Raw genomic sequence first — 22,898 nt, 5'->3', positions numbered from 1 at the left:
CTCATGAAAAAAGAATCGGTACCAACATGTCCCTGCTGCACCTCCAGAAGAAGTGAGTGTGAAGTTTTATTAATCTTTATATTAATCTTTGCAAATCACTTGCCTGCTTCACGATGAATGCGGCTAAGGTTTACACTCAGGGTACATTACGGCATGTTTTCTATGTACAACGTTCTCAATATAATTCATAATCCCACGTTTATAATGAACTACGCGTTATGGTTATTCTGTTATTACTAGTGCTGTCAAACGATTAAAATATTTAATCGCGATTAATCGCATTAATGTCATAGTTAAGACGCGATTAATCGCACATTTTTATCCATTCTAAATGTCTCTTGATTTCTTTTTGTCCCATTATTTTTTCTCATTTTAATACTCTTATCAACATGGAAAAGTGAATCGGCTTGCTTTGTGCAAATGTTTCTTTATTGAAAATAACATTGACATATACTGTGTTCAATTTCACACTAACATTCTCACTTGGAGCAAATAATCTCTCACACAATGTAACAGTTTCCATCAATAAAAGGGTGAAAGAAATACTGACGAGGTCCTGATATTGACGACGGGGCGGAGAATTCGCATCAGCTGTGTGTGTGTGTGTGTGTGTGTGCTTGGCCATCATCAAGTGGTATTTCAGACTGGACGTGTGCTGCGATGATGATAGCTCAGTTCACAACGACAAAACACACACATCACTTTGGTCTTGTCAATGGAACCATTTGGCAACTTTTTAAAAGTAAACTTTCCATTCAGAATCTTATTGGCATCCATTTCGGCGTCTCGCGCTCGTCATCCACTCAAAACGTAACGTTAACCTACTATTTGGCCGGCTCGCAAGCCTAAACGAGTGTGTGCAGCGCCGGCGTGCCTGTTGTTTTGTTTCCGGTCTAGCTAGATCCGCTTGCGCTTTGGTCGACGAAGCAACAAAACGTCCTCGCTCATTATCATTTAAAGCTCATTATCATTTAAAGACACATGCACTTAAACGGCGTGCTGAAAACAGAGCTGTTTTTGACCAGGTAAAATGAGTGTTTTCTTACAATACTAATGAGAAATTTTAATTAAAGTATATTACAAACTTTTCATTTAGACCCTAAAGAATCATATTAACTTGTATAAAAATGGAATTATATGACCCCTTTAAAATGTACTTGATTTTGGATCTATAGTATATTATTATTACTACAATAAGGGTGTGGTTCCGAGTTTAAAAGACATATGACCTAGTTTAGGAATTATTTTATTGTTTCCCTGCAGAACCAACATGTTAGTTATTCATGTGATAATTATTGCTTCATATAGGTCTGTAAGCGATGGTTTATTTTTAGTTATTTTTTAATACTTATAGCACAAATACTATATTGTGTTTAAGCAGAACTGTTTCAAGGCAGATTTTAACATCTTTTGTTCAAACACCATAACAGCATGTTATTGACATGAAAGCATAACTCTGACCTGAATTACAGTGGAAGTCCTGAAATCCCCCATGTTCTGTAAATATTCCAGATCTAGACCAGTTCCTCTTTCACATGAACATGTTGCAAAGCTGAAAAGTAAAAAATATACCACCTCATTTAAAATCGAGAATTAATTATGCAATGATGCAAGTGTATCTGGACATTTTCAATGCTTCAGTAACAGACTCTGTACATGCGCTCTGAAGACCTCGGTGAATAGAAATGCAATGGCACTGTACAAATATTATGATTTGGTGTTCATTTATGAATGTTGGTTTAAATTACTATTGATGGAGTCTAAGATAAATGTAATAAAAAAAACAGTATATAAATGAAAATCAGAATGTTTGTTTGACAGTTTATATCAATCAGTTTAACTATTTTTAAAGTAACAGTTCTAAATGTACATTGTTCAGGTCTCTAAACATTCTAAGTGAAGAAAAACATAATTGAATCTGACACTTTCAAGTTTAACATTCAATAATCCTAGCCAATTTCATTTGAATATTGAACCCTCAGATGATGAGATGTGTGGGTGGAGCATTGAGAAAGATTCAAGAGAAACTGTAATTTCTCAATATTCATTTGGGTTTTACTTTGCATTCATGATGTTCCTGTGCTCTCTGCTTCTGCTTCTGCTGACAGTAATACAGGGTATGTACGAGACTGGTTTAAATATAAATATATTTAAAACTATATAACTATAACGTACCTGTTATTGTCAAATGTCTGTTTTTGTGAATAACCATGCAGTTTTCCACGACTTTTCATACTTTACAATTATCATTCTTTTTGATAAACATGTTCTACACATATTTTGCAGATGAATGTTTTGCACAGACAATAAAACCACTGCAGGGCAGAACACAAGTTACTGAGGGGGAAACAGTCATTCTCTCATGCAAATGTGATGGCAGTGTACGGAGTGTAATTTGGTATCGACAATATCCTGGATCAGGACTGGAATTTCTGCTCCTTGTCGTTGAGTCATCCAAGAAGACTGTAATATATGCAGATCCCCCAATTCCTAGACTGGATAGAAACATGAGCATGGGAGAAAAGAAAGTTTTTTTTTTTTTTTTTTGTTTAAACAAGACAATACAATATACACTTTAAAGCCAGGGGAGATACAAAAAAAAGGTAAAATAAAATAAAGAAAAAAGGACAAGACCTTGTATCAATCAAAGATTTTGAAGACAGTACACAAATGCACAGTCTTATTAGCTTTTGCATTAGTACTAGATTGAATAGTAGAAAAATATTTTTTGAATTCTATAAGAAATACAGAGAAAAGGGGCTTTCTGTTAGAAAACTTACACTTATGGATGTAAAATTTGACTAATACAATCATCAAATTAATTACAAAAGCCTCCTTAATCACACTGTTATCATACTTTAAATAACCAAAAATTACATTTTCAAAATGCAAAACAAAATTAAAAAGCACTTTAACCTTAATAAACATAGACACCTCATACCATAATCTTTTCACATGACTACAATGCCAGAAAATATGGGGTACTGTTTCCAAGTGCACAGAGCAGAAAGAGCAACTCACATCAATGTCTTTCCTAAACCTACTAAGGAAATGTTTGACAGGGTAGAATTTGTGCAATATTCTGAAGGAGATTTCTTTGACCTTATTTGTAACAAAAAATTTATGAGGTAACAACCAAACACGTTCCCAATCAACGTCATTAACAAATTTAGCCCAATAAGTAATAGAGCAACATTTGGTAACAACCTCCTTCAAAAATAAATTACGAATAGACTTGTTGCTGCTTTTGGACTGTACAAAACAAATTTTACCACATACTGTGTCAGTTGGGTTAATTATGGGCATATCAACTAAAGACAAGACACCTCTACATAAAGATATTAATCCAGAGCTGATTGCAGAAAATACAAGAGCAAACTCCTTGGGAGTCACAGGAAAATTAAAGTGCAAAAGAAACTCATCATACGTCATAAGGTATCCTTGAGAGTTAAACAAATGACAAACTAAAACAATGCCCTTTTCAAACCAACATTTTAGAAAAATACTTTTGTGTTTATACAAAATACAACGGTTATTCCAGATAAAACAACGCTGAGGAGAGAAGTTGTGCTTGTAGATCAGCTTCCAGGCCAATAAAGCTTGAGCATGAAAGGCAGAGAGTTTCACCGGCAATTTGTCAATTTTATAATCACACATCAGTAAAAAAGAAAGGCCCCCAAGTTGATAAAAAATAAAATTAGGAATAAAATTCCACAGAGAAGGTTTATTCAAACAAAATTTTAACCAATTCATTTTGAAGGTATTATTTAAACTTTTAAAGTATCAAAATCTAAAAAAATCCAGTCCGCCACTTTTAAGTGAATTTAAAATAACAGATTTACGGATGTAGTGCACACGATTCTTCCAAAGAAAATTAAACAAAATCTGATCAATAGTTTTGATAGTCTTATTGTCTAAATGTATAGAAGAAGCAATATAGGTTAATCTGGAAATCCCTTCCGCTTTTGACAGAAGGACTCTACCTCTGAGGGACAAGTCCCTTAATAACCAGAGATTAAATTTGCTTTTAATCTTTTTAAGAGCAGGATTAAAATGAAGAGAAACTCTATCTTGCTCACTCTTCGAGACAACAACACCCAAATAATTAACAGCTTCTTTAACAGGGATACCATCCATAGGTACAAGAGGGGAGCTTTTCAAGGCTAAAATTTCACATTTTTTAATATTAAGGTGAAGACCTGAGGCATTAGAAAACAACCGAATACTTTTAATCGCCTGATGAACCTGACTGGAGTTTTTTAAAAATAAGGCTGTGTCATCAGCTAGTTGACTAATTAAGATAGTTCTACCAGCAATACGAATTCCTTCTATCTTACTATCCTTAATAAGATGACAGAAAGTCTGCGCTACTATAAGAAAAAGATATACAGACACTGGACAGCCCTGCCGAATTACTCTTTCCAGAAGAAATCTCTGGGTTGTGCCATGGCCTAATTTCACAGAGCTGTTTCCTCCCGCATACAACGTTTTCATGGCATTACACAAATAGGGCCCGAAACCAAAACGCTCTAAACAAAAAAAAAATGAAAGGATGCTCAATAGTGTCAAAGGCCTTGAAAAAGTCCAAAAAAAGAATTAAACTGTCATCCTCAATCAGATCAGCGTAATCAATAAGGTCGAAGACAAGCCTAATATTATTGAAAATATGACGGCCTTCCATAAAACCTGACTGATTTTCATCAATGATGGAGTTTAAAATCGACTTGAAACGACTTGAGAAAATAAGGGCAAACAATTTGTAATCATTATTAAGGAGACTGATGGGTCTCCAGTTATCTAATAAAAGTGAGTCCTTTTTAGGTTTAGGTATTAAGCAAATGACACCTTGCTTCATACTTGTTGTAAGCTCAGAACAGTTTAAGCTCCATATACATTTCAAGGAGAAAAGGGGATATAACCTCAGAGTAAGACTTATAAAATTCAGCCGCTATCCCATCGTTACCAGGTGACTTGTTACATTTTAGATGCGAAATTGCGACTTTAACCTCATCAACAGTAATTGGTAAATCACAGAGAAACTTATCATCCTGATTAATAGAATTAACATTATCAATATGCTTACAGAAAGTATCTAAATCAGCTACATTAAATTTAGAACTATACAAATTTGAATAAAATTTATAACAAAATTGGGAAATTTCTTTTGGATTTTCTGAGACGGACCCCTCAATATTTAACTGATAGATAGAATTGTTTTTAGCCCTATTTTTCTCAAGTTTGAAGAAATAAGATGACATCTTTTCCCCAAATTCTAGCCACCTTTGCCTTGACCTAATGAAAGCACCTTCTGCTCTTAATTTATACAAGTCATCTAACTTAAATTGCAATTCAGTTAAATATGCTCTTTGACTATCTGACAAATTTTCAGGTAAAATCCTGGTAGTAGATGAGATTTCACTGACCACTTTCAATTCTTCAAGCCGTTTTGAATTAGCCAAATTAGAACTATATTTTCTTAAAAACTTCCCAATTTCAAATTTTAACATTTCCCAATTGGTGCCAAATGATTTTTCATGTTTAGCCTTATTCCAGTAAAAATCAATCAGTCTTCCCAGCTCTAATTTAACCTCATTATGGTTAAGTAAAGAGCTATTCATCTTCCAATATGAAGAGCCCCTACCACTAGCTTCAGGAGAAAGCAAAACTTTAATGGAAACAGCTTTGTGATCAGTTAATGGAGTTGCCGAGATATCAACACAAATAGAATCTTCATCAAGATTTCTGGAGACTAACCAAAAATCAATTCGTGAAAGTCTAGAAGAATTTTTATTGCTCCATGTATACACTCTATCATTTACGTTTTTGGCCCTCCATATATCTATAAGGTCAAACCTATTCATAAATGCCTTCAGAGCAGAGTTTGAATTTGTTGGGCGACTAGGAGGCCACCTATCAAGGGATTCATTTAAGACGACATTAAAGTCACCACCGATCAATAAATAGGCATTTGGAAATTTTGACAGCCAGTAATAAAGCTTATCCTCCATAAAAAATAATAACTTATCATTCTCAGATCTAGAGTTATACCCATAAAAATTAACAACGATGAGATTCACATTGTAACACTTGAGAATTAACAAAATAAAGTGCCCATTCTCATCACAATACGGATGTAAAACATCACCCGCAAAGTTATTTTTTAAACAAGAAACCCCTGCTGAATGCTCCGAACCATGCGAAAACCAAATCTCGTTACCCCACTGAGATTTCCAAAAATTTCTATCATTATCTTGAGAGTGAGACTCTTGAAAAAAAAACAAAGTCAGAGCCAAACTGTCTGGTAAACAAAAATAAGGCCTTGCGCTTCACAGCATCTCTTAACCCCCTGGCGTTTAAAGACAAAACAGAAAAAGACATTAATAGAACACACACACTATTAACCTGCTTGAAGATAGAACTGGAAAATTAAACGATTATAGTAAATGGGTCACAAAATCGAAAAGTGCTGAAAAGGGTCAGTTAACAACAGCACCATTTTATACCTCACAAATTGCAAAAAGAACTATAACAAACGAACCAGAGACAGCCTCTAAAAACGAGTCAAAAACCGTTAGACTGTCTTAAAAGTACACCATGTCAAAATTGGGTATTAAGATGAAAAACATCTCATGTAGAAAGAACGATTTCACCCTGTCCTTGAATAAAAGCTCTGCCTCCGACGAAGTATGCGGTCTTCCCTTCTGTACGTGCCTTCTGGACCTCTGGCCACAGCTTTCTCCTCCTCTCACGGTCTCCAGCTGAAAAGTCCTCCATGAAACGCAGACCATTCTCTTTCAGATATGAAGAATTCTTCGCGGCCTTCCAGACAGCGTCTCTGTAAGAGCGGACAGAAAACTGCATAATGGTCGCCCTGGATCTACCCACGCCACCTTGTTGAATCTTCCCGAGACGATGAACTACGTCAATAACTTCTGGAAGCTTGTCCTTTGCACTGGGAAGCACTTTTTGACAGATCTTGACCACTTCAAGGCGGATGTCCTCGTGCGCTGATTCAGGGATCCCGCCAATTCTCAGATTACGCCTTCTCAAATATGTTTCCATGTCATCCATCCTTCGTTGCATCTGCACTACGGGCCGTTCAACATCATCCACACGTCGCTCAAGACTTGCAACCTTGTCAACAACAGCCTTCAATTCGGCGGACATGTCTAAAATCTTTTTTTCTATCCCATCAGAGCGGCTGTTGATCAGCTGCGTTATGCCCAACAGTTGCGACGAGACATCAGCACGAGCATCACTTGCCCTTTTCTTTATGATTGGCGATTCACTCGGGGTGATGGGCAATGCTGGAAACTCCTCTTCAACTAAACTAAACATATCATCCTGAGACGCGACCACGTAATCATGGCCACCGCTGGCTAAGGAGCACGCATTATCATCAGGCGATTTAGCAGCGACCGACGGGGGATTCACGTGACCACGTTTACGCCCCATATTAACACAGAATTGAGGAAAACTTAAAGTCAGAGTCGTACTAAATTATGAACAAAGTGTACAGATAACTAAAAGTTATTTTTGCATTGTCTAACCACAGTTGGTGCAAGAGCTCGGACGAACACGTCTGATCAGGTCGCCATCTTGGACACCGGAGAAAAGAAAGTGGATCTGGGGATCTCCTCTGCTGAAGTGTCAGACTCTGCTGTGTATTACTGTGCTCTGGTGCCCACAGTGACAGAAAACACAAGAACACTGTACAAAAACCTCCAACCACACTCCATATGCAATAGCCTAAATGAATGGTGTTGAAAATGAATCACTTTCAAATAGTTTATATCTTCATCTTCTTATCAGTTGCTTTTACTTTACAGATTATTATTTTAGTGCATGAACTCAGAAAAGTGAAATGTTTGGTCCAAAATGAAAATGACATTTCAATTATAGCCTATAATTTACATTTGCCATATCCTACACCAGTTTTAATATGTAAATTAAATACATATTTTAATGCTTTATAAGTTGCAAAATAAAAATGAAATGTATTAATCAAACGATGATGTATTTTTTAACATGTCCAAACAAAACATTCTAGCAAAATGGTCATTTAAATGTTATTTTTATTAAAAGTCATTTTTATTAAAATACAGTGTGATAGGCCTACATGTAGTGAAATGCCTTGTGAATTTCTAAATGCATTCTGAGCCAAAACATGTCCATATACTACTTCAACATAGCTTTGTTAATGCCAAAGGGTAGCAAAATTGTGAATTAAATGTCTTATTTTCTTAAATGCATTGATTCACTCACATTAAAGATGTTTAACAATTGCATTTCCGTTAGTGTAACGGGTCAAATATGTGTTTCCACTTGCTACACGAGGGTGCTTGCTGAATCTGATAACCGCTGTTCTATGTTATTCAACAGAATAAAAATCCATCATAAAGCGCGATTTGGTGTCCATCTTGAATTAACACACAACACAACGCAGAGACAACACTGTTACAATAGTTCACCCAAAAATGAAAATTCTGTCATTACTCACCCTCATGTTGTTCCAACCCCGTAAGACGTTCGTTCATCTTCGGAACACAAATTAAGATATTGTTGATGAATCTGAGAGCTGGATCACTTAGGCTCCTTAAACCCTTTAACCCTCTGGGCTTCTTCGTAAATGGGTTACACTTAGCTTCCTCCCGGTCAAAAACGGATGAAGCCTTAAAATTTAACTTTATTTTTCCCAGGATAACCAATCAAATATATTTTTGTTCTATAATATTTTCCATTAGAATTAATATATATATATTTTTATTTTATATTTATTATATATATTTTTTCAACAAATGCAACATTTCACATCAAAATAGAGTGCCAGCCTAAAAAAAAAAAATGTTAAAGTAGAAGAGCGCCGTTTAGTGGCTTAATAATTACATGTGTGCAATGTCCTGTACCAGCCTGTAGGCTGCCTATAGCTTATAAGAAAGGCTTTTTGATTCCTTTTGTTTTTTTAGACATGATTTCTCTATCTTATTCGTTTTTTTAATTTAGATATACATTTAGATATTCTAAAAGACTACTTCTTTATTTTTTTAACAATTTTTTTTTAGATAAGTATCAGGTTTTGCATTATGATTACAATCAAACTATAGCATTTGGTTAGAAAGGGAACACATGCAAACATTTTTGTTACTCAGTATTTGATCATTCAAATAATTGAACAAAATAAGGGATGGTTAGTGATAATTCATTTTGCAATAAATTGGTATTTATTATTTATTTATTTTTGCATATTCTCAAAATTTGCTGTTGCAGTCTTACCAGTTAATCTCTCTCTCTCTTTCTCTCTCTCTTTGCCTGTGTGTGTGTGTGTGTGTGTGTGCATTTGAACAAGATTTATTTTCATTTATTGATTTTATTTTGCAAATTTGCTGTTGCAGTCTTGCCAGTTTATCTGCGTGTATGTGTGCGTGTGTGTGTGTGTGTGTGGGGTCCTTATTTGCACTCTTGATGTTTTAGAGTGTCACCCCTTCATTGCTGTACACTTTTTTCTCCACAGTGGCTGATCTGTAGCTTGTACCACCAAAAGTTTCTCTGAGTTTTTCTATTTTTTCGTTCCCATTCATTTCCTATGTCGGTCATTTTTGACCGGGAGGAAGCTAAGTGTCACTTTTTTTTTACGGCCCTTTAACATATCAGAATCATCTTCTTGATTTTTTTGTGTGTTCATATAGGTAATACAACAAAAGTCACCAAGTTTCACCCCCATCCGATGAAGCAAAAAAAAAAAACAATTCAAAACGTAAAAGTTTTCGGTCATTTTCGGACGAAGAAGCCCAGAGGGTTAAGTACCCGCTAAGAATGCAGCTAAAGTCAAAGTGGATTTGAAAACGCATTCCGAGCCAGTAGCACCTCAATGCAGTACATGAGATCCACGGGGAGGAGTCGGATCAAGATCCAAGGGGTGGAGATGGGTAGGATTAGGGTTGGGTTTAGGGATTAGGGGTGGGTTTAGGGATCAGGGGGCGGAGTTGGGTAGGTTTAGGTGTATGTAAGGTGGGAGGAGTCGGATCTGGATCCGACTCCTCCCCGTGGATTTCATGTTCCGCAGTGAGGACCATCTCTTCCGAGCAGCCGATCACGCCACCACCCTGTCAATCATTGCATCAAGATTGCTCGCCGGCTCGCCAACAAGAAAGCGTGTAACATGTCCACAGACAAATCCGCATTTTTTCTCAAGGTGCATAGTTGACGTTTTAAGAGTCGCTGCTTACAAGAACTTACTCGAATTACTGTAAATGATGTTCATCGCAATGTGAGGCCGTTACACCGTCCAGTAAAATGGAGAAGATCATTAAACATTCCAAGTTACATCCAAAACTTTGAGGTTGAGTATTGCTATTGCTGTGATCTCGTGTTGTCAGGTTGATTCCGCCCCCACGCCGAAATCATGAAGAGAAGCAATGTCAATGCCAAAGGTAGGGGAAGTTAAATTTTGATTAAAGATTACAAGGTCGGACGTCCTAAATTTAAAATAACAATAATAAGAATAATGTGCACGGATTAATCATTTATAATAAACACTAAAGAAAAGTAATAGTAATAATGAAAGGTATAAATGCTTTTTTTTGGTTGCATTCAAACTTAAAAAAGAGGCAGATTTTACATGCAAGCCTGGCATTTTCAGAAAATCTGAATGTTATAGAATTATAGCCCCATTTTTTAATATTATTCTTCAGTTAACTAAACCATATTTGTTTCAAACTTGCACTGACACTGATACACAGATGACGTTACATCTCTGAATGTTTTGACTGATAGACTGTGAGTTTTGGGTGGAGCTTTGAAGGATCTCACAAAAATCTCACAATTCTGTTTGCAGTTTTCATTTGTTGTTCAAGATGATGCTCCTGTGCAGCTGTCTGCTTGTGTTTTCAGTAACTCGATGTAAGTGACATACAGACAGTACTAGATTTGTTTAAAGCTGAAATACATTTAATTTTATGTAAGTTCATAGTAATTAATTAACATTATTTCAAAATTTGCTATTTGATTTACATTTCTGATCGTCTTCATCTTGATATTCTGCCTAACTCGAATGTTTTCTATTCTATGCAGATACATTTGCGCAGTCAATAAGACCATTGCAGAACAATGTGCATGTAACTGAGGGGAAGCCGGTCACTCTCTCATGTAAATATAATGGCAGTGCAAACAGTCTGCATTGGTATCGACAGTATCCTGGATCCAGACCTGAATTTGTGCTCCTCGTCATGGAGTCAGCCAAGAAACATGTGACATATGCAGATCCCCGTATCCCTGGAATGGATGGACAAATGAGTATGAGTGATAAACGTGTGGATCTGGAGATCTCCTCTGCTACAGTATCAGACTCTGCTGTGTATTACTGCGCCCTGCAGCCCACAGTGACAGGAAACACATCATCACTGTACAAAAACCTAAAGAAGGAGAAAGAACATAATATCTGTCTTTTATCTCATGTTTGTTTGCAGAATGAGCAGATTAAATTGATTGAACTGATTAGCATTGCCAAAATGCTTAAGTAACCTACTTTTTTTTATAAACAAGAAATTATGTAAAAATATTTTAACAAAGATATTTTAACATAAATACGATCACATTAGTGCTCTTATGCATGGTGAAATGATGTTAAAACAAATGCAAGGAAAATATTCTGTGCTGTAACTGGCGACCATTTTATTTTGTCTCTCTTCCTTTTAAATCTCTTCCACAACATTTTAAATGTATTTTTCTATAAAAAGAAAGATGGCAAAAGTTTCTTTTGCAATAAGAGGACAGAATTGTGGATTTGGTCGTCCAGTGAAGTAACTCTGTTCTTTGTGCCCGACAACTTTGTTTTACATTATATTCCTATTCCAAAACCCCAAACAACATACAGTACACTCATCAGGTTCCACAAGGGATTTTTTTTTCAACAATGCCATAAAATAAATTTTTTGGGGGGTTCCTTAAAAAATCTTTTAGTGAACAGCTCTTAAAAAATCTTTGTGTCAAGAATATGGAAAAAATATTTTAGTTTGTATCTTTTTTAAAGAAAGCTCCAAAAAAACATTTATGTTTTTACAAATTTATTTTATTAAATTTTTCCCACTATCAACTAAAAATCTATACATTTTGATAACAGCTTTGAGATGGATGCATGTAAGAACCATTATTGACAGAAGTCTTTTTAGAGGGTAAACATACTGATACTGCAAGTCTTTGGTGTTTCATGAATGTGTTTGTTTTCAGCCAGAAGAGGGTGTTCTTCTCATTTCTGTAGTCCTCATGTACACAAAGAGCTCAAGACTCATCACAGAAGATCAAATCCTGCCACAGGGTGGAGCTCCAGACTTAAATCACAGTGAGTGAAGAAAAGGCACATCTGAGTTTGTCATTTCATTCCATCATGCTTCTCTGTGCACTCGTAATATTTTCAGTACTAGCAGGTAAGATCCATTTATTTCATTTATCACCATATCTTTTTATTTAAACATGTCAATATTACATTTATCCGATCACAATAGTGAATTTAGTATGTTTTTGTTCTTCAGGAGACTCTCTTGGTGATCTAATAACATCTCATGGTCCTGAAAAAGAAGCTCAAGATGGAAACAGTGTTACTCTCTCCTGTAACTACAGTGGTGCTGTTTACAATCTACTGTGGTATCGCCAGTATCAGAGATCCAAACCAGAACTCCTTCTCTCCATCACTGAATCTGGAGATCCAGTTAAAGCAGATCCATCAGCCCACTGGTTTTCTGCTAAAGTTGACAAACAGAGAAAGCTCATGGAACTGGAAATCAGCCCTGCTAAAGTAACAGACTCTGCACAGTATTATTGTGCCCTGAAGCCCACAGTGCCAGGAAACCCTTTTCCTCAGCACATAATCTTCCTGCATATTAGCCGTTTCATTGATGCTTAACAAGCACATGTATTCTGTGTGTCGTGTCTGTGACTGAATCCGCTATCAGTAACACAAGGATCTATTAATAATTCCACAAGAACATAACACATATTTCCATAAAGAACACACACACAAGCTTAATGTGGTATACAAGAAGAGTTCAGAAGAGGCTTGATACACTTACTGATTGATCATTAAATTCAAACTACATACAACAATGATCCTCATCTGCTCTGTTTTAACATGTGTATTGAGTTATAAGCCATAGATCTTTGACACTTTATATTCATTTTATCTTACTATATAAATGTAAAGCTTTATGATTCTGATAACACTGGATTGTTTTCTTCTTTGCAGCTGAAGCTAATGAGAGTCCTATAGACCAGATTCAGCATCTGTGTCTTCAAAAGAAGGCAGTAATGAAACTCTGTCCTGTACATTCGATGAATCAGCTTACCGTCTCCACTGGAATCAACAGAAGACTGGATCATGGTTAGAGTTTCTGGTACTGACAGATAAATACACCAAAGTTAGTGCCAGCTAGTCCACCTCATCTGCATATGTCCATCAGTCTCCATAATAACAAATGTGTGTATCTGGAGATCTCCTCTGCTGCTGTATCTGACTCTGCTGTGTATTACTGTGATCTGGAGCTCACAGTGACAGAAAAGCCTGCAACACAGAAACACAAAAACAATGTTTTGATTAATCTATATGAATAAATACTTGTGGGCTCCTGTGGCATTTTTCTCTTGTGGTGTGACATGCCAAACTCCATCGAAAAGTATTTTAACAACACGGTCGAATCCTTATTCATTTTTATTTTTATTATGTATGCTGTTTTTTTAATACCTCAAATTTATTGTGGTGCTACAATGAATATTTGTTCAAAATGTTCATTTACAATGGTGAAAAAAGATATGAGGACCACTTAGATTAAGCCAGGAGTAGGCCTTTGTTCAATTAGGACATTTAAAGGGTTAGTTCACCCAAAAATGAAAATTATGTCATTAATGACTCACCCTCATGTCGTCCCAAGCCCGTAAGACATCCGTTCATCTTCGGAACACAGTTTAAGATATTTTAGATTTAGTCCGAGAGCTTTCTGTCCCTCCATTGAAAATGTATGTACGATATACTGTCCTTGTCCAGAAAGGAAATAAAGACATCATCAAAGTAGTCCATGTGACATCAGTGGGTTAGTTAGAATGTTTTGAAGCATCGAAAATACATTTTGGTCCAAAAATAACAAAAACTACGACTTTATTCAGCATTGTATTCTCTTCCGGTTCTGTTGTCAAGCCGCGTTCACGAGTCCGCAGTGATGCTGGTGACGTAAGACGCTGCTGACGTGTATCTGGTGTGTCCGTGTATTTGGGTCCAAATAAATATGGCTGGTCAAAAAAATGCAAGTCTTCCTCTGTGTGGAAATCCTTAGACATGTTTGCGAAGATTGTTTTGTTTACAGTGTGCGTCTCCCTCAGACTGTAAACGAATCTCGGGCGCACCAGATACACGTCAGCAGCGTCTTACGTCACCAGCATCACTGCGGACTCGTGAACGCGGCTTGACAACAGAACCGGAAGAGAATACAATGCTGAATAAAGTCGTAGTTTTTGTTATTTTTGGACCAAAATGTATTTTCGATGCTTCAAAACATTCTAACTAACCCACTGATGTCACATGGACTACTTTGATGATGTCTTTATTTCCTTTCTGGACAAGGACAGTATATCGTACATACATTTTCAATTGAGGGACAGAAAGCTCTCGGACTAAATCTAAAATATCTTAAACTGTGTTCCGAAGATGAATGGAGGTCTTATGGGCTTGGGACGACATGAGGGTGAGTCATTAATGACATCATTTTTGGGTGAACTAACCCTTTAAGTGGCTTTTATAAACATGCCTTAGAAAAAACACATTACTGGTGCATCTTGACATGATAAAACAATGGCACTGACATATTTTAATATTTTAATATATTTCAGTGCAAGTTCCTTTCAGTTAAAACAGCTCAAACATGCATTTTAGTCTGGGACTATAGCTTAAGTCTTGTCTGTGAGACCGGGAGTAGTTATCATTCTTTTGCGTGTGCGAATCAAAAACATATTTGAGAGAGAAATGTTTCCACCGTTAAATGTTTTCAGCTGAAGTTTAAGAAAGTATTACAGTCTTTGGCCTTTTCTTTAATACACACTGCCAGAGACTTTGAACATGAACTGGTTTAAGCATAAAGACTCCATTACAGAAGTAAATCATATTGCCAGAAGGCGGAGCTTAATTTTATGATGTAAAAGCATTTTCATCTGAAGGAGGTTGTCAGAACTCAAAGGCATCCAGTCTGAATGATACTCAAGTCTTTCCGATTCTTCTTCAGATTTCTGCTATCATGATTATTTTCACTCTCCTCAGTTTTTTGTGGACATCTATTGGTAAGATAAATATTACGTATTTACTACCACTTTCTACGGTTTAGTAACTGTTTGATTGATCTAGGCGTTTATTCTTCATTTATAGGCCACACAGAGGCAGATGCAATAAAACCCTTGTCAGGGGATGAAAATAGACTTGTTGGTGACGCTGTTACTCTGTCCTGCAGTTACAAAGACTATACATCTACTGTACAGAATTTACAATGGTACAGACAATATCCCAGATCCAAACCGGAGTTCCTATTTTACATCTTCCCACATGGAGATATGAGTGAAGACAGACCAGACCGATTTTCTGCTGAAGTTCAGCAAGATATTAAACAAGTGGATCTGAAGATCTCCTCTGCTGTACAGGCAGATTCTGCCATGTATTACTGTGCCCTGGTGCCCACAGTGACAGGAAACCTAACAGCGTCATACAAAAACCTCCCATGCCATCATTCAAGAGGAAGCTCTAAACACTTGCTTCATCTGGTCTTAAATGCCAGTGCATCATCACAGTCTCTCCTTTTGCTGAAACAATAAACACATACATTTCATATAGTCAAAGGTTCACATCCCCCTTATGACAGAATTTGTACAGAAACCAGTTTTGCCAAGAGGTGGCGCTGTATGACTTAAAAGTAAAACAGAAGAGACACTTCGACGTCTTTTCATTTTGTGAGTTTTTCCAAAAGTATAATCCTGCAATCTATGAGTTTTATCTTACATGCAGACTCTGTCATTCTGATGATCAAGGATGTGTGTGTGTCTGACTCTGCTGTGTATTACTGTGCTCTGAAGCCCACTGTGACAAAACTGAAGTCAAACCATGCTCATACAAAAACTCAGCCAAGATAGTTTAACATCCTCTTCAGATTATGAAATAGTGTTTTGAAGAATCAATTTATACACAAAATTCTATAATAAATAGTGTAAATTTGAACAGAGAGAGGGAGTCAGGAGACGAGCGGTGATAGGGCAAGTGCAGAATGACTAACTCCTGTTTCTCATTGCAGTAATTGGCAGTCTGTATTGCTGGAGGAAAAAAACAGAGAACTTGTTTGAGTGAAGCGCAGTGTTGTTTTTGTTGATTTATTAAAGAGTGTTCAATAATAGAATTTACGAGTTCGCCACAGCCGAGCCTGTCTTCTTCTTCCTTACAAACAACCTCATCACGAACATATTCCAAAATCACACATAAACACATTAATAACACAGAGAAAACAAGAGAAAACACTGATGAGAGTGATCTTCTGTTCCTATAGACATGATGTTGCTCAGAGAGGAGGGACTCAGAGTTCACAGATCTGCCATGATCTCATCGTGTCTGAAAGAGACTGTGGATGAAACGATTCAGTCTGACTCTTCTCACAGTGAACACGTGAACAATGGATCTTCATTCAGTTATTCTGTTCTGTGCTTCAGCTGGTATGTGTTTCTTTAATTGATTGATTGACTGTTTACAAAGAAATCTTTCTATAAAGCAACCCATTCCTCTTCTGTTTCAGCTGCTGTCTTTGGAAATACCATCAAATCAGACAAAACAGATGTTGGTGCTGATGAGGGACAAAATGTAAAGTTGTCCTGTAGTTATTCCTCCACTGGGGTTACAGAGTATCTCTTCTGGTACCGTCAGAATGGAAGATCGTCAAATCCTGAATTTCTTGTATCAACCCACAGTGCTGCAAAAGAAGCTCAGGTGTCTGGTGTAGATTCAAGACTCTCTGTTGAAGTAACAAAAAAGGAACAAATCCATGTGTATCTGGAGATCTCCTCTGCTGAAGTGTCAGACTCTGCTGTGTATTACTGTGCTCTGCAGCCCACAGTCACAGGAAACACAGAAACACAGTACAAAAACCTTTCCTTATTCAATCCAGTGAGAACAAGCAATAGACACAGAGACAAAGACTAAAAGAGAATCTGTAAACTGCACATGCTAATAAGTAGAGCAATAACGAAAATAAATAAACTGATAAAAAGCTTATGAATACAGATGTAAAATTGTAGATAGAAAGATAAAATATTTAAATTGATGACATTCAAAAGTGAATGAAGCATCTTAACATTGTTAATTACATTAAATCTATACAAAAGTAGCCTATATTATTTCAATCCATTATCAAATGAAACAGATTGTGTAGGTACAATGTGCCACAAGATGTCAGTGTTCTCCGATCCTCAGGAACTGCAGCATAAAGAACATAATTCATAATCATTAATATTGCAAGAAAAGAGCCCGAAAAGCACAGACAATTGTTTTCCATAAACAATACTATTAAGCATAATATAAATGAAGAAGGTTAAAAGCTTTGGTGTTACACTCAGAGATCAGAAGTTCCTGAATGTCTTGATAAGTGAACAGCAGAAAGCATCAGTAACACACAGTAAGAGCATCAGTAACACACAGTAAGAGCACAGAGCACTGAGAGCTTTAACACACAACTGATCTGATCATATTCACCATGAACAAATACATGCTGCTGGTTTTCATTATGGTGTCAGGTGTGTCTTATGTTTACTTCAGATCATTTATCATTTTTCCTTCAAAACAACATACACTAGTTCTGATACACAATGTTTAACTTTAGACAAAATGAGTTAATGTTGAGCTTAATGTTTGCAGATGTGACGGCTGTGGATCAAATTGAGCCAAACCGAGGGACCGATATCATTGAAACAGAAGGAGAGTCTGTAACGCTGAGCTGCTCATATGATTCAGACAGTGAATATGTACGTCTGTACTGGTACAGACAATATCCCAAAGGACAGCCTCAATATTTATTACGTGAAGGAGCTCGATCATACAATGCTAAGCACAGCTCTGATTCTCGATTTCTGTCGAGTACTTCTCGCATATTCACTGAACTCATTATTAGTAGTGTGCTGTGTCAGATTCAGCTCTTTATTACTGTGCTCTAAGAGTTGAGGCCCAGTGATGCAAAACATGAAACATGTCGTACAAAAACCAAAAGGAATTGTGAAAACCAAATCAAAACCTCAGTGTGAGATAATAACTGCAAACACCTGTGTGAGGTTGAGGTTGATGATTTTTTTTATATAAAAGGAATAAAAGAGCAAACAAAGCTTTTCAAAAGCTTTAGCTTAGTGTGTTAAAATAGGCTAGGTGTTGAACAGATGTGTAAAAGACCTAAAAAAGTCCTAAAAAAACGAGCTTCTTCAAGTAAACCCACAGAGTAAATGGTATGGAGTGAATTATGTGCCAAAATTAAACAAACAAATCCAGCATTTTGCAAACAAACTCGATCTGCTTTGTAAAGGAAAAATCGACTCGCAAACAAACTCGATCTGGGGTGCGTTTCCCGAAAGCATCGTTAGCCAACTATGGTCGCAAGTTGGTCGCAAATCCCATTGAACTCTATTGGTAACGACGGAACTTGCGACCATAGTTGGCTAACGATGCTTTCGGGAAACGCACCCCTGCTTTGCAAAGGAAAACTCAACTCGCAAACAAACTCGATCTGCTTTGTAAAGGAAAACTCGACTCCCAAACAAACAGAAAGCAATTTGCAAATACAAAGGTCAATTTGAGCGAAAATGCAGTGGAGTAACCAATATTGTGTTTTACAAATATAAATAAATGATCCTTGATAATATTTCACAAATAAATACAAACCATCCTACAAATTGCATGTAACCTTTGAACAAATACCAAATCTAGTGCATTCAAATGCATATCTGTCTGTTATGATTGTGAGATCTCTCGGCTCGATTTTCTCACAAATGCGTCCAGGCAGATTTTCTCACACATGCAGATGAGTAACTTCCTCTTCTAAAACAGTAGATGGCGCTAAAATAGGGGATTAATTTAGCGCTAGTCTCCCGGGAGAAGCACTGATTTGAAACGCGCTTGAAACGCGCTAATTGACGAACAGGTTTGTTGATGGCATGAGTCAGTGTCCATGGTAACTAATGAGTGGCCGGAAATCAGAACAAAGGGAGCCGGTAACTGAAGAGAAACAAACTAACAGTCCATTAAAATGAAACTAAACACAAACAGAATGTAACAATAACTGAGATGCAAGACGGTCCCAGTTTCATCTGTTTGCAACAAGAGAGTGAGAGTTCGCATTGTGATACAAGTGGCATGAAAGTAGTGGCAGTTGTTACTCAGATTAGCAGACTGATATACAACACTGCTATGGATGATGGCAAATATTGGCAAATATCAGACTGCTGCTGAATGGACTTTCCAAGTAAATTCTCTAAAATCGAAGACAACGAATAAGAGTTCAGTGAGCGATTTCAAGCGAATCTCAGCACAACTTCCTTTCGACTGACAATCCAGGATGATGATGATGATGTGTGTGTGTGTGTGTGTGTGTGTGTCTCTGCTGTGTTTACTGTGCTCTGGAGCCCACTGTGACTCAAACACACTCAAAAAACTTGTAAATACAGTCCTAAATTAAATAACCCTGATTTGTCTTTGGATTACGTCTAACATTTTTTCAACTTTTCCACTATATATCATATATTGATTTACCCAATTTTTAAATTTGACATTAACTTTATATAATAAATTATATTTAGGCAGGCATTTAATGTCAAAACAATCCAGAGTGATCAATATGCTGTTAAAACACATGCATTGAATGTATTTGCTTATAACTATAAATTTATTATGATATGAGCAGAAATAAAACTCAGTGCACATTTCTGTCAAATGCACTTGCTATAATATATAAACCTATTGAGAACCAGAAGAGGGCGATATACACTCATCATTCAGCGCTTCAAAGCAGGGTTATTATTATATCTTAAACTAAAATCATAAAAACACATTTGTTACTTGAAACAAAATAAACGTCTACTGAAAAAAAAAAATCAGCTACATTTGGCATTCCCTATGAGCATTAGGTTATTATTATTATTATTTAAATATCCCTACAATAAACAGAAGAATAGATTGTGACCAAAACACTACATGTTGAAACTAAATGAGATTGTCATGAAACAACCGGACACAGATAGATCCAAGTGCAGCGTAGGTTTATTTACAGGGTAGTCAGACAGGCAAGGGTCACAGACAGCAGACACAGCATAGGAGACAAGGCTAAATCGTGGTCCAAATACCGGGCAAGAGATCACAGGCAGGCAGCAGACGATACGAAATCCAGGAACACAGGCAGAAGGTCGGGAAACACAGGCAGGTAGTGATGTGACAGTTGAACCGAGGCGTCGGAGCTTGTGTCGAGAAAAAATGGGCGTGCCAGATGAAGCCGCGATTCGAGGCCTGTGTTGTTAACGTGAAAATCACGTGACTAATGACAAACGAGGCCTCGGTTTGTGTGGATACGTCATCGGTTCGGTCTGAGTGTCGCTTCCGGATAAAGGGGGTTCGAAACTCGCGCCACCTTCTGGGTGTTGCAGGAGTAGTAGAAGCATATGTAGTAGAGTCAGAGTTAGAGAAATCTCATTGTCGTTATTGTGTCATATATGTGTTAGGGCTGTATATTATTACATTATATCAGGTTAGAATAGTTATTAATAATAATGAATAATTGTTATTATTAATTATAGTAGCTATATTATAGTCTTGTTATATTAATTAGATAAGATTATTTGGATTGCTTTGGATTTTTGGTAGCTTAGATTTTTGGATCTGGACTGGACTGCTTTTTAATTTGGATTGCCCTTTTGGATTTGTTTGCTTTTTATGACATCTTCCTTTTTCATGGTAATGGAGCCAGCAAGAAAGAGGAGATCCTCCCCTGTCTGGGCTCAACAGAAGCATCAGTATCTTCATTTATACCCGCTGGCACTGACATTTTATGTTCCCCTGCATCCTCTGTTCCTTGTGAAAGGATATTTTTCCAAGGCTGGTGAGGTTTTGTCCAAGAAGAGGAATTGTCTAGACCCCAACACTTCAAAAAATTCATTTTCTCAATAAAAATCTATTGCAATCCTTCCATCATCCACCCCAAACTGTGGTGTTTACTGCAGTTTACTTTATTACACTTCCTCGAGTCCCTCCACCATAAGCACTGCACTCAACACAGTCACTTTTGTTGTTCATACTGTCCCTATTCAATATTTTTTGGAATAATTAATTAATTGTGTGTGACAGTTGTCTCTGTACAAGTAAATGCAGACAGAGAAATATACACGTTTTATTTCATACCCAGGCAATGGACAAATGTCTGCACAGATCTCTTTATTATTGCAAATGAAAGGTTACAGAGACATTAACTCATTTTTAGAAGAAGATAAATAAATAAAACATTGCGGGAGGGGGGGCGGGTCATTGGTTCAGAATGAATTAATTTGCCTGCAATTTCTTTGCACAGTAGCTAGGTGTCACTAGTGAGCAATGCTGAATGAAGCTTCGAGTAATGAACCTTTGGGTGAAGCAATGGACTGCGAGGTCTCAGTGGTTCAGGAAGCCTCATCTTGCCATCACTACAGGCAGGATATCAGGCATGGAAATGCTCTAAAGCAGACTAGGAATAGACCACAGTGACATACAGTCATACAATACTACACAAAGAGTGATAGTGACAGTGAGGTATAAATGTGTGTGGAGCTGCGTGTGGAACTAGATGCAGGTGTGAGAGTGATCAGTGGAAACAGGTGTGTGAGTAATCAGTCCAGGGTGTGTGCGTGAACAGTCCAAGGGAAGGCAGTGCAGAGGTGGAGCGCCCTCTCGTGGCACTCGAGGGCAATCCAGCCGAACATCGTCACATAACCCCCCCTTTAACGAGCGGCTTCCAGACGCTCCAAAGAAGATCCAGGCGGGGGGCAGAGCGAAGACGATCCTGGGGGAGGGACGGAGGGCCAGGCCCATGCAGGGGAACGGGACCAGGAAGTAGCCCAGGCGGGCCTGGGCCGCAGAGCTTGGGCGGACCAGACTGGACCGGTGACCAGGGCGGAGCAGGATGAGGCGAAGGCCAGGGCGGAGCAGGATGAGATGGCGGCCATGGAGGTGAAGCCCCTGCAGACGACCATGGCGGCGCAGCCCTCATGGTCTCCTCACCGGACCCTTGGCCCCCCCCCCCCAAAAAATACTTGGGGAAATCCACGGGTTCAGGAAAGCCCTCCTGAAGCTTGAAGGGCGCAGGCAGGGCGAGGCGCAGCCGGCAGGGCGAGGCGCAGAGGCGGGGCCGGCAGGGCGAGGCATCTGGGAACGCCCTCCGGAGCCTGGTGAGCCAAACGAGTCCTCCTCTTCCTTCTGCGATGGCGCTTCACTGGGCTTGAATCTTTCACTTGGCTGGATTCACTCACTTGGTTAGATTCGGCACTCGATTCACTTGTCTCGGCACTAGACTCACTTGACTCGGCTCTTTACTCACTCGATTCACTTGACACAGCACTAGATTCACTTGACTCACTTGATTAATTCGGCTTGGCACTTGACTCGGGGCTAGATTCACTTGACTTGGGACTTGACTCGGGACTTGACTCGGCGGGACTTGACTCGGCGGGACGAAACCCAGGCCTGACGGTCTCGGCGGGAAGAAGCTCTGGCATGTCGTGAAAATCTGGCAGGACCTGAAGATTCCCCATCTTACCCACAGTGAGAGCTGAACCACTCAGAAGAAGGGCCATGTCCATATACTGCATTAAAGTACCGTGAGGATCATGGA

General features: G+C 37.9%; 1 gene segment (V, D, J or C); it reads left to right on the top strand.

Annotated features, from left to right (window-relative positions):
* Positions 1 to 16,567: 16,567 nt before the first annotated feature.
* Positions 16,568 to 22,124, top strand: LOC130071591 (T-cell receptor alpha chain V region CTL-F3-like). The segment is given in 3 exon segments: positions 16,568 to 16,725; positions 16,806 to 17,173; positions 21,924 to 22,124. Coding segments are annotated over 3 exon segments (609 nt in total).
* Positions 22,125 to 22,898: the final 774 nt, after the last annotated feature.

Source organism: Rhinichthys klamathensis, unplaced genomic scaffold, assembly GCF_029890125.1.
Source record: "Rhinichthys klamathensis goyatoka isolate OS25496 unplaced genomic scaffold, OSU_Roscu_1.1 h1tg000446l_1, whole genome shotgun sequence".
Classification (NCBI taxonomy): Eukaryota; Metazoa; Chordata; class Actinopteri; order Cypriniformes; family Leuciscidae; genus Rhinichthys; species Rhinichthys klamathensis.
The sequence above is the reverse complement of the archived record's forward strand: the minus strand, read 5'-3'. Positions and strand labels throughout refer to the sequence as shown.